Source organism: Strix uralensis, chromosome 1 (genome assembly GCF_047716275.1).
Source record: "Strix uralensis isolate ZFMK-TIS-50842 chromosome 1, bStrUra1, whole genome shotgun sequence".
NCBI classification, from domain to species: domain Eukaryota; kingdom Metazoa; phylum Chordata; class Aves; order Strigiformes; family Strigidae; genus Strix; species Strix uralensis.
The window spans coordinates 70247077-70261450 of NC_133972.1; the positions used below are offsets into that span (position 1 = coordinate 70247077).

At 38.9% G+C, this 14374-nt stretch overlaps 1 protein-coding gene across 2 annotated transcripts in view; it reads left to right on the forward strand.

The window, feature by feature from the left end:
* COL15A1 (collagen type XV alpha 1 chain) overlaps positions 1-14374 on the forward strand; it is a 157461-nt gene that overhangs the window by 75631 nt on the left and 67456 nt on the right. For both annotated transcript variants that reach the window (XM_074870184.1, XM_074870193.1), the window contains 3 exons: positions 6642-6719; positions 8799-8861; positions 11546-11671. In XM_074870184.1, coding sequence (XP_074726285.1) covers positions 6642-6719; positions 8799-8861; positions 11546-11671 — 267 coding nt within the window. The remainder of the gene's footprint in view (positions 1-6641; positions 6720-8798; positions 8862-11545; positions 11672-14374) is intronic.

Consider the following 14374-nt stretch of genomic DNA (forward strand, 5'->3'; position numbering starts at 1 on the left):
CATTTATGCTTGGACATGGGTTAAATTGGTACATTCCAAGAGAAAAATATAATAATAATAATAATAATAATAATAGGGAATCACAGGAAGAATTTAAACATTCTGCCATTCACCCATGAATTTGGATAAAGGGCAGCCATAACAGAATCATAAGGATTTTTCAAGAATATGAATAAACTTCAGCAGTAGAAAAAGTTGTGCTTTCACAGGTGAGCTAAGGAAGATACATTTAACAGTTAATAAAGAAAAGTCAGTTGTTATATATAACTTATTTGTGCAACTTACTCCACTGGCTAAGTGATTTAACAGAGGTAGTATAATCATACTACCCTCATGAAACAAACATAATTGAAATAAGAGTTAAACCCTCTGAAGAAACAACTTGTATCACTTCTGAGATTAAATGAGCTGTAACAGATTAATCTATCATTAAAGCACATGTTGTACACAAAATTGGCATTCAGCCAGTAACTCCAAGGGCCAAATTAATAATTCATTTCATCAGTTTACTAAAACAGTTCAGGCTTCATAAACTCACAAATATAACTCATATAAAGCTCATGTATTCAGATTCAATTTGAAAGGATCCAGAATCATTTCAAAGGTAAAATTAGTCTCCACTACAGGCATCAGGTCACAAGACTGCATGGCAACCCCCCATCTTTCTGTCCAGCTGAACAGTCTGTCTGTTGTAATGGAAAGATACACTCGATAAAGGGTTACCATAAGCTGTAGAGAAGTGATGGTATGTCAGGCAGTTAGGCAGCATCTCAGATAAAACAGGATGGGGAACACTCTTGCACTCCCCCTGGTGAAAGCAGCATGTCTGGGACCCATGTCAGGTACTTGTTCACAAAAGCAGGCAGCATGGGAGACAAACAGGAGGACTTAGAAGTCCATGCACAGTTACAGGGCTATCATCTCTCTGAGGCTACAAACGTGGTGGGATAGCTCACAGCTAGAGTGCTGCAGTGTATGGATACAGGCTTTTCAGGGAAGATAAACTGGGAAGGCAGATTATCAGTAAGACATTAAATCAATTGGCAACAGGCACTACAGGTGCTCTGTACAGGCACTTCAGAGCCTCATTTCTGAAAACTCTGAACAGTCTTAGATCAGCAAAGGACATATTTGATTAAGTTGTTTCCACTTTGTCTCTCCATTCCTCCCCACTCTTCACTCTATCCCCAACCCTGGACTGTGCTGGCAGAGTTTGGTAGCAGAAATCCGAAGAGTCTAGATTGCAAGGAAAAAAATAATGAGAAGTAAATTCCAGATTGAGGACTGCACTATTGGTGGAGGACTTTGACAGGGTGCTACTTCCATCTCGATCAGTGCTAAAGCCTGCAACATGGAGCACAGAATCCCAGAATCATTGAGGTGGAGAGGCCTCTCTGGAGACTGTCTAGTCCAGCACCCCTGCTCAAAGCAGAGGCAGCTAGTGCAGGTTGCCCAAGATTGTGTACAGTTTGGTTTTAATATCTCCAGGGATGGAGATTCCACAACCGCTCTGTGTAACCTGTTCAAGTATTTGATCATCCTTAGAGTGAAAAAACAAAGGGGGGGAGGGGCATACATTTAGATGGAATTTCTTCTATTTCAATTTATGCCCATTCCTTCTTGTCCTTTCCCTGGATACCACTGAGAAAAGTCTGGCTAAGTCTTCTTCATTCCCACCCATCACATATATATGTACATTGTCAAGATCTCCCCAAGTCATCTTTTCTCCAGGCTAAATAGTTTAATCTCTCTCAGCCTCCCCTCATAAGTCAGAAGATCCAGTCCTTCAGTTGTCTTTGTGGCCTTTAACTGGGCTCCCTATCTTTCTTGTACTGGAGACTCCAAACCTGGACACAGTACTTTAGGTGAGTAGAGAAGGATCACCTCCCTCAACCTGTCAGCAATGCAGAAATTGGTACATGGTATCACCTAACTCTTCTGTGGTTCAGACACTGAAAGAAGTGATTGTGATACCACCAAGAACTGCAGTGCCATTAGTCTCACCTGAAAAATATTACAGCAGTTCTAGATACTAAGTAGTGTGGCATAACTCATTGTTCTATTAAAGTACAAGATAAACTATGCTAAGGTTTCTGAAGCTAGAAAGAGTAGCATGCACTGATTTATAGCAGTCATGTACCTAAAACTGTGCCTACCCTAATGGGTCCCTCAAAATCACTACTGAGTGTGTACGTGGATGTCACTGCTATGACTTATGTGGTATTCAGTACTATAAGCTGTCAGGTAAATACCACAACACTCTTTGTGATGTGATGATTTTTCCTTCCTTTCTGAATAACCTCTGTCATATTTTCATATCGTGCCAAAAGCTGAGTGCTTCTAAGATAAATCACACAGACACCACTGAGAATAGTAATATACAGTTTCTAGGTTTTACTAGTAACAGCAATTCTATATGTAATATTAATAAATAATTATCTTGGTATAACTCAAAGACAAAGTATGGTTCAAGGAAAAATATTCTGCAAAAAATTAGTTAACAAGGTGTTGAGTGATGAACAATAGATGTTAGGAACTGATGTCACAGTCACTGCCCATTTTGGACAACACTGTAGCCAGAGAACAGCACTTCACTGTATTGTGGGAGGGAGAGACTGGTTTTGCCCCAGGAGCTACATGGAATCCAGAGTCTGACAACTCACTATTCCCTTGCATGAGTGGACTGCATGACAGGGTGAAAAAATAGCTGATCTGCTCCTGGAGAGCCATCACTGGGACAGTGATATGCAGGAATAATACCTCCTCCTAAGCTTGATAACATGTGGTACAGCAGTCTCTGAGAAGAAATGTACCATCTTGCATAGTCCCATTGGTGGCAGGGATTCCTGCTTTCTTTTGAGCTGGCACTGGTCTCAGACACTTTGTGTTAGAATATTGGTCAATCCTTCATGACATGTCTACACACTTGTCAGCCTTTCCATGACTTGCTGAAGCCCTTGAGCAGGAGTAGAATCTCTGGATGTAGCCCAGAAGCTGCACAGGTACCTGTAGCCCATGGTTTTCTATAACTCTCTCTCCCTATTTAGCTAATTCTTTCCATTCTTCTTTCCTGATACAGAACTGATTTGGACAGTGCCTTCCCTCTCTAGGTACACTTGCCAGGAGCCTCCTTTGGTTCTGCACTGTGAAACTTCTATAGCCCTCTGGCAAAGGCTCAATTTCCTCTATAGTATTTTTCAATCACACAGTGAAAAAGCTGGAAAAAATGGCCTAAACATCATTTGACAATTAGCTTCCCAAGTTTCCTCCAAATCTGCTTTGGTCATTCTTGCGAACAGTCATTTCCAGGATGCTTGGAACTGACAGAAATAATTCATGTTAGTAAACCATAAAATCAGTCAGACTGCTTTTAATGAAAACAAAGCTAATGGAAAAGATTTCAAGATAATGGTTGTTTACATTTCTTCTACTTATAAGCAAAGTTCACATTAGCAAAAGAAGCTTTATTTTGCAGCTGCTGCAGCTGCTACTGTTGTTAGGTAACTATTTCGATCTCCAGCAACAAGTGCTACATCTACACTGCCAAATGAAAGAGGCCCAGGAACTGCCTGAATTGCTGATGGTTCAGAATTGTGAGCATGGTCCCTGACGATGTTTTGGCCCATGTCAAATAGACCTCTCTCAGATAATGCCTTAGCATTGTTCAGGGGTAGCACTGGTTGGTAACTGTTCCCAAGATGCTGGAAGATAATACTGTGCATAGGTTGGTTCTGTTCATTCTACATGCTCCCCCAGTGCTATCCCAGCAGACTTTTTACTTTCAAATAGTCATCATGATGATGGGTTGCAGTATAGTTCTCATGTTATTTCATGAAAATTGCACAAAAATACTCAAATTTTAGCTTTGAACACATAGGGCTAAAAGGAGGCACAGGGCCAAGTACCTAAGTACTGTGAACACAGCCAGTCTGTTGTACCTGACCTCAGGGCCAAAGAATGGTTCCCAGCCTTATTTTATTGCTTAGAATATTAATCAGAAGGAGAACATTTTGGCAGTAGGAGAAGCAGCTTAGCTGTAGCAAGATAAGGCTATATCTGGAAGGAAAAGTCTCCTGTACTCCATTCCTGATTACTTATATGACTATTTTAGTTAAGATGTCTTAAGCTTTGTTTTCCATTTTTAAAATTGGGCTAGTATTTTCAAGGGATACTTCAAAGAGTCATTGTGAAGATAAGTCAGCAAATAGGTGCTAAAAATCCTAGTATGTTCAAAAGCACTAAGGAATACTCACAGCTTCATATGCAGAGCTTTCTCTTGGAGATACTTTAGCCAGATACAGTTCCTGCAGCAGAAAGCAGAACAAACAAGAAGACACTGCTGTGATCCTCTTTTAGATGTGTGAATAATTTTTAAATTATTAATTGTCCAGAAAACTATTTCATTTTCCCAATCAGTGTGATTTCCTAGGACCCACTATGTTGGTATGGTGAGCAAAGCTTAACGAATAGATCTGTGCACATACACAAAAAATTCAAACCAGTTATGCTCTCTAAAGAGAGTCAGCACTTTTTCAGCATAATAATATTTAAATCTGAGGAACAGTAGCAGGACCCACCTGCTGGTTTCTGGTGGTTCTCATTGAAAATGGAAAGCTGAGAATAAATGAGGTGATACATATCAGTGGAAAGTGGGGAGCTGGCTGTCACTTTTTCACTGTGGTACTTACTCAGTGCAGAGATACAGACATGAGATGCTTCTTGGAAATGGATACAATGAGGTTTCCTAGTCATGACTGATCCAAATGTGAGAGCTGGGGCTTTTTTCTTCCTTGTAGTACACACAAAGTGGAAGAAATTGCATGAAAACAAGCACAAAACACTGAGAGGAGCTAATGTAATAATCACTGAAAAAAAAGCAAAGGATATGTTAAAATGCATGAAGAGTATCTGTAAATGAACATGCTGGCAGACAGTGAAAATAGCCCCAAGTTAATTAAACACATTCTCTGTGAATATGACTGAAGTATCACTATAGGAACCATTTGACAAAGCCACAGGGAACAAAGAAATGAATGAATACATTTATCTAATGAATTCTCAACATAAAGAGCAAGTGACCAAGAGGCAGGTAAAATTCAGTGTTTCCTGCGATGTGACTGAATATATGAATTTAGAGAACATAATTAAAATTCTCCTAAGCCCAGAAAACAAATTGACAGGTTAGAGGGTAAAGCATATATCAGTAGAGGCGGGCTACCAGTGTCAGTTATGTCTCTGTGACTGCTACCTCTTTAAGAAAGCTCAGTGCAACCAGTCTGGTGTCTCTCTTCCTGGTGCAAGGTGGGAAGGAGTCACGACTTGCAGCTCTGCAGTGTCAGAATGGGTGGGTAAGAATCTGTGCTACATGAAAGCATTGGTAGAGGGAATGCTGAGCTTTTCACTTGCAATGGTGAGAGAAGCTCTGGGATATGAGTAGTTACATTGCTTGCTCTTCCCCTCTAAATGTACATCTGTCCTGAAACCAGGATCATCATGTAGGAAGAATGTCCAAAATGCACATTAAGGAACACATCAGAACAGTGAATTGCAGTTATTGAATGCCAAAGGCAAGAAATGTGAGACAGCCAGAGAGGGAGAGGAGGACACTGTATTTTCTCCTGGAATCCCCTCTATCAGATGTATCAGGCAAAAAGTAAGTGGGATCAATTACTTTTAGAGGTATACAAGACTTCAAAAAATGAAATTAAATGAGTGCCAATCATTTGATGAAAACAACATACATATTAAGCAATCATGATGTTTTGGTCTGCTAGTTAGTCATGATCCTACTGTCCCCATTTTAGGGGATGCAGAGGCACATCCTTCTCCCAAAAGAGATTAAAACACAAAGGCCAAATCCTGCTTAGTGAATTCTCCAGAGAAAGGCACATAGATAGTTGAGAATAAAAAGATACATTATAAAAGAGTTCCAACATAAGATTAGAAAAGTTGAGGTAGAACCTCAACTCTTGACTTGAGTGAAAAATGCTGGAGTTGAGCAGAACATTTAATAAAAGTCATAAATATCTTAAACAGAAGCACTACAAACTAACCTCAGTAAAATGTCAGAGATGATGTAAGAAAGCCAAAGAAGAAGAAATGGTAGTAATTATGAGAGAAAATGACACAGTTCTGAACAGGGCCTTTCATTGTGTTGGCAGTAGATAAAGGTCACCACATAGAAGAATAATCATGACATGGTGGTATTGGAAAAAGATGGTAGAAATAAAATCAAGAAATTCACTTACTGAGTACCATGGTGTGACCACACTTTCTACTTATTTACTTATTGGGGGCAGGGGCATATAATGAACCCTAAAAATGCAAGATTCACAGTAAAATATTATTCTGACAAGAAATATACTCTGTCTTATGCTGTTAATACTGCTTGTACATTTGCAAATTCATTGCAGAAGTTAGAAGGGGAAAAGTCCCTTCTTCCTTTGCCAATGCAAAGATCATGTTTCTTGGGAGCTTGTCTTAGAAATGAACAAAGTTCAACTCTGCTCATAGCATTTAAGCAGACACTTCTGTTGTTTCTTGTGACTAGAAATCCACACAGATTCCAGCTATTGCTGAAAAACCCTGTTCTGCGTTTATATGATTAAATCCTGTCTGATTTACCTTCATTCCTGTTTTAGGGTGATCCTGGTGAGGGATTGCCAGGACCCCCTGGACTACCTGGACCCACAGGACCATCTGCTCCTTCCAGAGGATTAGTGAGTATTTGGGGTTCTCTGTCAATAAGCTAGGCTTGCCATAGAGGAATCCAGAACTAAACAGGAGTTTTTCTCTGGGAAAGTAGCCTGACTGCCACAGAGATAATCATACTTTCTAAAACACTCATGCAGAAATGCAAATAAATGTCTGGCTAAAGTGTGTGAGTGCTGTAATCTAGATAAACACACAGTATTCACATTTTAAAAAGCTAGTCCATGTGTGTGCTCTCCTGTGCAAAAGCAGTAGTATATGGGATAACAAGAGACAAAAATATCCTCAAAAGAGCTTTATAAACCTGAATTATTCATTTCTTCCTGCTACTGAACACAGAAATGGTTTGACAGTCACTTACGTTTGCTGTCATTAAATACTACAACACATACCAGCGTGATGACAGTGTTCATATTTTGAATGCTCAGTACTTAGGCAATATTAAAGAATACATTTCAGATCCGTCTCTCTTCTGCACTTGGACCATTCCCACTGTTTCCATGAGGTTACATGTCTATGCAGCTGAAGAAGGAATCTGGCCGGGAATTTTCAATTCATGATGTGGAAGCTGATTTTATACAGAGACACAGCTCACCACTGACTCCAGTGGAAGTCCTGTGGTGAACTTTGAAACAAATCTGTCACACTGAATATTGTGAATATTTAAGAAGATAGTTTGCAACATATTTCAGTGACCAAAATGGATTATATGCTCCCCTGATCTAGGGTCTGCTAAATTATACCAATCTGTTTCTGTATCAAAAAAATAGAGTAACAATGTTATGAAGGGCTGCACTGATACTGACTTCAAGAGACCAGCAAGGCAGCTCCAGATCACTAGGACAAGGTGCTCCAGTCCAACAGCTTTTCTCACCCAAAGGTGACTTCTCTAAATGTAGCAGTGAGCAACAGATCCTGCATCGCCTTTACTTTCTTGTTGTCTGTGATAGCAAGTTCCAACACCTTTTACTCTGGAGTGAAGTGAAAGGAGTCTCAGAGCAGCCAGGGAATGCATCCCTGATTCCTGGGCTACTGAAACGTTAGCTTTGGTACTATTGTAACTGATTCAGATACTAGTTCTCTGTGTACTTTGGGGGTGTAGTTTACAAAGCATACACAGCCATGAAACTCATCAAGGACTTGCAATGGGAATCTGTAGTTAATTTACTTTTATACGAGTTGACATTATTTCATTTTAAATGTGGTGGAACTCACACATATAGAAAAGTCGTATTTCAACTGCCAGATTTTTTTGTTGCATATCTTGGTTTATTCCTTTTAATTTTTAAAATTATGAGTTCTATAAAACTTTATAGCAGTTGCTATAGTTTAAGAAAATGGATAAGTGGACTTCATTTCACTTTGCTAAATATGCTATGCAGACAAATCATGGCAAATTTCCAATGAAAAATACTTTTTTTTTCTTTAGAGGTTTAAAAAAATTCTTTGACAGTATGCATGCTGACTGTAGTTTGCACTGTATGTTCCATAATACAGGAAGATGGTTTGAAGCTGAGGAACCTTGAATCTATTATACTGTCTTATAGATGAGTACAACTAGATTGCGATACTAAAACCAAACTGTTTTTCTAACAAAATGTTTTAGAAAATGCTTTAGTATATTAATTTGTCTTTATAAAGTGCCTTTTTGGATTCCAGTTGTAGGAATCCCAGAATTTGGCTTTTGATCTGAGGCACATTCTAGGAAAGAGTGGCTGGATGTTATGTATGCATTTTAGGATATTCCTAATGTTGACAGGTATCTTTCCAAAGTTAAAATTTGTCTGAGATATTGCTTCATCTTCAGTTTACTAAACGGTCACATAGCATGTGTGTCCTGCAGGATTGTTTTCATTGTACTGCTAGTGCATCTGCAGACAAATACAGAGCTGAGTGTCTACAAAATAAGATGGTATGAAGCACCAGAAACGTGACTGAAATGTTTTTGTTGTATTATAATTTATTTCACCAGTGACGGTCTTCTGCAAGGATATTGACCATAACTGTATTTGCAGTAATTGACAAGTGATATTTTCAGTTGTCATCTTTAGAAGCAATATTTTAAAATGGAATTCTCCTAATTTCAGAACAGACTGGAACCTGAAGAATCAGGTTCTGGAGACATTGACAGAGAGACTGAGATTTTAAGAGTAAGTATATATTGATGTTTATTTCTCATTAACATAACAAAGAATTTTACTTTTCTCATCCAGATTGTAGAAAATCCATTTCACAACGCAAATTTTGTACATGATAAATTCACAGCATCCAGAAATGCTTTGTAGGGATTCATTTCAAGATCTGAAAAGGCCTAAGTGTATGTGAGTGCAGAGGAAGTGTGAGAAAGGAAGAGGACAACAAAGAAATAATGGCAAGAGGACTTTTTAAAATGAGAAAACGCTTTCAATATGATTCTGAGAAGACAGTAAAGAAGAGAGAGATGGGAATGATACTATTCTTTGCTTTTTTTAATTTGTAGTACCTGTTCTAAAAAATAAGTTTGTCTGTATGAAGTACTTTACACTGGAACTTCCACTATTGATCCATTTTGATGGTCATTTGAACTTCCTTGTATCCTTGCCTTTGTGAACAATTGTAACACTGTCATGTCATAGCAGAGAGACACTTTGGCTTACTGAAAGTTAAAAGGTGTCAATACATGTTCCTGAGTGAGGTTCTCTGGCCTGTGTGACATGGGAGACAAGAATTCTCTCATTGGGAAGGAGTATTCATGCCAGGTAAACCTGAGTCTTGCTCTATCAACGCGTACTTGGCCACTGGTTAAACTGATACTGTCAAAGTAGTTGTCACCTTAGATGTTGACCTCATCCCTCTCCTGGAGGTGTCTATCTCAGCTTCAGAAAGAACTTATATGCTTGTGAAATGACTTAATTTTGCAGACATAATATTCAGGAAAGTCAGCATCAATTTCAGTTCAGTATGTTGTGCTGTCAAATGCAGCTGATTCAGCTGTGCTTGGGATCAGCAGGTTCCAGGAGCAGAGCAGAACAAGTAGGATGATGAGTACTGGCTTAACATTTTAGCTTAGTCTGTCACTCCTAGCATTATGTGTCAACAGCCTCAAGTAAGATTTGTTTTAGGGATTGAAGTGGTACATTGTTCTTGTGCTTTCCCTTCACAGAGAGTTCACATATTTTGAGAGACAGTACTTAGATGAGCATGGCTGGATTAAAAATGGGACGTCTGGCCTATCTTTCTTGCTCTGGTTCTGAGCCGTTAAGTGGCAAAGGAAACATTTGGAGTGGGCATCTTTTTCTACTTATTTTTTTCTGGACTGTTGTTTTCAGAAGAGAGGCTATCTTTCCTACATATCCTGCACAGAACAATGTGTCTTTTTTGGGAAAATAACATCAATCAACTAGAACTTGCTGCCAGATCTGGAATTATTTTTTATGTTTTGTTTTGTTCTTGAGCTACTTCTTCACCCATTATCTCCAGACAGTCAGCCAGATCTACTTTTACCATGTTTCTGTTGAAAATCCAAGTAGCAGTCTATAAAATATGTATTGCAGTTTCAAATAATGTAGTTTTCCATCCACAGAACCAGTCAGATATATAATGAATCAGGCAATGTATTACAGATAAGGACAACTGTTAGGAAAATGAGGTCAAGTGGCTGAAGATGAAGAGACATAAATGAGAAGGCCTTTACTGATCCATCTAGATGGAGTGAAAGATAATCTTCTATGCAGTCTTTGGGATGAAGCATTTCCACACTTTGATTAGAAGTTGTTTCCTCAATAATACTGCAGCTTTCTGAGGAATTAACTTCCTGGATGCCTGTCTCCTATGAACTTCAGAATGCTATAGCATTCTAAGGCCTCTGTTTTGCAACACATCTAGTGATATTTTTCATTCTCTCAGATTGATTTCTGCCCAAAGACTTCTTTTCTGTTTCTTCTTTCCTCCAAAGTGCCAAATACCTTATTCCCAAGGTTCTTCAGGCAGGAATTGCCATGTGCTGAAAGTTAGTTATCTTGCCTAATTTAGAGGCCCTTTAGATGCCCTATGTCGTTAACAAGACAGGTGAGTGCTTGAAATGGCTCCCTGCAGAAGGTTCTGTTGACTGTACTCAAAATCCAAGATGACCATCTTCCTAACAGAATCCTGTAGATGACTCTAAGTCAAAATTAAAGAGTTCTTGCCTTACAGTGCCATGCCCCAAAATTTCAAACTGTTCATGTTTGCCTGCTAATACAATCAGTAACAAGGATGGATTTACACATGAGATATTTGATATTTGACATTTGCAAATGTATTATTTCTCCTGAAGTAACGTATTTCATTCATTTTACTCAATTTAAATAGATCTGTTCATGTCCATGCAGGATAGATATGTGGCCATTTTTACAGCACTAAACACAGTCAGGTCTTTGCCATGAGTACGGGTTCTCAGTGCTCCAGCAATAGCATGGAGAAACCCTTTGAAATGAGTAGAGAAAAAACTAACCACTTCCCTCTGTTCAGTAATCCCTTGGTTTCACTTTGGTTAATTTTCTTAATACTAAATTGATCATTGGGATATCTCTAAGGTCTTTACTGGATTATATAGAGCTGACAAATTTTTTTTGTTTTTAACTTACTGCTTGCTATTGCATGCCATGAGGTGGCAAGGATGGGGGAGGTCAATGTGACCCTACGTAAGGAGTGCATCTGTGAAACTAAAATTGGTTCTTAATGAAGCAGAAGGGCGATGGTAACCCAAGCTGAGAGTTTTATGAACCTGAACAGTCTGTGCGAGCTTTTCCTGCTCCACATATATATGAATGAACCTGCTCAGAGCAATTTCTAACAATGCTGCTGATTTATCCAGGGTCTTCCTGGGCCACCAGGCCCTCCAGGACTGCCTGGTCTTCCAGGAAAGCCAGCACCCGATTCAGGTGTAGGACCTCCTGGGTCACCAGGGGAAGATGGAGCTTCTGGTGAACCAGGCCCTGAAGTGAGTACCCATTTGTGCACAAATGTTAATGTCATTTCTGTCCTACAACACTAAGTTCTAAGGCTTACAGTCTGTATAATTCTTAATAATATTGCAGAATATTTTTAATTGAAGAGCTTGGATTTTATGCACATTTTTTACAAAAAAATAATCAAATTAACATCTAGTTAACCAAAGCACATTACTCCACAGCAGGATGTACATTTGGCAGACAGATACTGATGAAACTGTAACAGAATAAATAAAAAGTAAGGATGCTTTTACCAACACTGAATAAGGATAAGGATTTTTTTTCCTGTGGTGCTTTCAGGAAAATTAAGTTTACTAAATCATTTACATAATCTGCAGGGAATTTTTAGCATAAATTGAATTTTTCTCTTTCAGGAACTCTCTTCCTTCTTCAGCTATGTAGAAACACTTATTTACAGTTCTACTGTAAAAAAGGTTGCCAAAAGTTTTAATGTTATCTGTTAATAAATCCTCAGTAAAGTGTTTTTTTAGTGAAGAAAATAATTTTTTTTCATCATTGATCAGCTCTGTGAATCCTCTCTGGAACTATATTTACTGATACGGTTCCCTTATTCCTTATCAACCATCTGCCAGCAGCACTTGTTCTCAGGACAATTGATCTATATATTCACATTATCTTCAAAGTGAATCACCATTGCTTTATCTGACAAGGTGTAATCAGTATATATTAAAGTGTATTGGTGGCACATGTTAAAGAAGAGATCTCACTGCATCTCAGCTGTGCTGGCTTTTTTTGACGATAACCAAGTCAGGACTTAATACAAAATCTAAAAATGTAGGTACGGTAAATTTTGTCTGGCCATCAAGGTGGAAAGCAGCATCCTTTGTGCAGAGAGAAATTAAGCACCTGAAATCTTTAAAATAGGATCCAAGAGGCATGTGCATGGGAAACCAATGAAAACCAAGAGCTGATGATGTATGTACCCTGTAGGGAAACCCTGAGAATAGCCTGAGTTGTATATTATATCTCACTTAAATCTTCAAGGAGGTACACCCATCCAATACCTCAGGGCCCTCTCCTGAAAACTATTCCTTTTCTGTCAGGAGCTGGGTCTCATACTCTCAGGCTACAAGAAAGTGTAAGCATCATAAATTTTTGTTTGTCCAAACTTTAGGCCCCTGCAAGATGAAGTGTCCCCTCCACACAGGACAGAAATCAGGGTAGTTTTCAGACTTCAAAGTTTCAGTGTTCCCTCTTGAAATAAATTGTATCCCTATGAACCTCACTGAATTAAAGCTGTGATAAACAGAGTGCAGAAGATGTAGCTGTACGTGGACTATTATTTTGCTGTGCTACACACAGTTTCAGCATTTGCTGCACTCAAATGCTTTGGTTGTGTTTTGAGTATTTGCTTGGTTATTAACTGAAATGTCCTTTTGTTTTACAATTTTATAGGTTAATTTATAGGTTAATTTTATAGGTATAAGGCAGTTAGTCATTCTGGCCTGGTAATGAGATATTTCACTAAGGTGAAATAACCTGGTACCACTGAAAAAGCAGTATTTTTCATCCAGGCATGTTTCACTGACATGTTTCAGAAAAGGCCTCCTCTGTATATGCAAATGAGCTTTGACAACTGGGTTGTACCTTAATTAACAGTTGTAGTCCAGAACCTTAGAAATGTGTTACTGACTTAAATTTGAAGATAAATATCAAACTTTTATTAAATTAGTGTATTACAAACATTGTGCTTTTTTCTGTTATTCTTTGATTTCTAGAAATTATCAATGGATTTTTCAATGGTTTTATGCAATAACTGTGGTAAGATCATGTTCTGCATTCTCGATGGTTTGTTCTCAGTACTATATAGTTAGCCTCTGATCCAACAACAAGATGCACTCAGGACATGTTTGTCCTGCAGTTACAGTAGCATAGGCCAGTTCTTGTAGACTTCAGGTAAGCATGGAAGTAGCTAACAGTGCTCATGCAGCATCATGGAGCTCAGAGCCTGACAGCCACAAAACCAACGAGGCTATCCTTCACTGAACTTCATGCTGCTACAACAACAGTGACAACCTGCACAGGCTAATTTAATGCACTCTTGATATATTTTGGAAGGAAAAGCCTTAAATGTGCCTGGAGCTCCAGTGGTTGCTGTCTCATTAAACATGTCTAAGCTGTAGGGCCTGGGTATGCTTCTGTGTTTTAGATTGTTGACCTTGTTATATCCTGATAGCATAAAAGGATAGGACCCAGCTATCTGCAATGCCTTTCCACCTACATCATTCTACAGCATGGTTTCCTTGGAAGAAAATCCCAATGACTGGGAATGAAAGAAGTGTCTGGTCTAGAAGATGTAGGGAGCAGGACAAAAGGTTGTATTGAGAGCACACTTGCCCCACTAGTTCTTAGGAAACTTGCCATTAACAACCCAAGGGCTAAGATAGCAGGAAAGCATTCTTCATTCTTTCCTTTTCTTAATTACTCAAATTAAAGCCTGAAGAGCCCATGGCTTAGTTGAAAAGAGCTGTAGGTGGACTGACAGCAGCTCTCCAGTGTCCTGCACCGTGGGCACACTCCTTAGCATGCCTTCCCCATGCTCTGTTTATCCTGCTGTTCACCAGGCCCATCAGTCCTTCCTGGATGTTTTCTGCATTGATTGCAAAGGGGAAAAATTTCCACAGCCCAGTCAGTCTTTTTCAAACTCCTTTACAATATGCTAGACCCTCCCT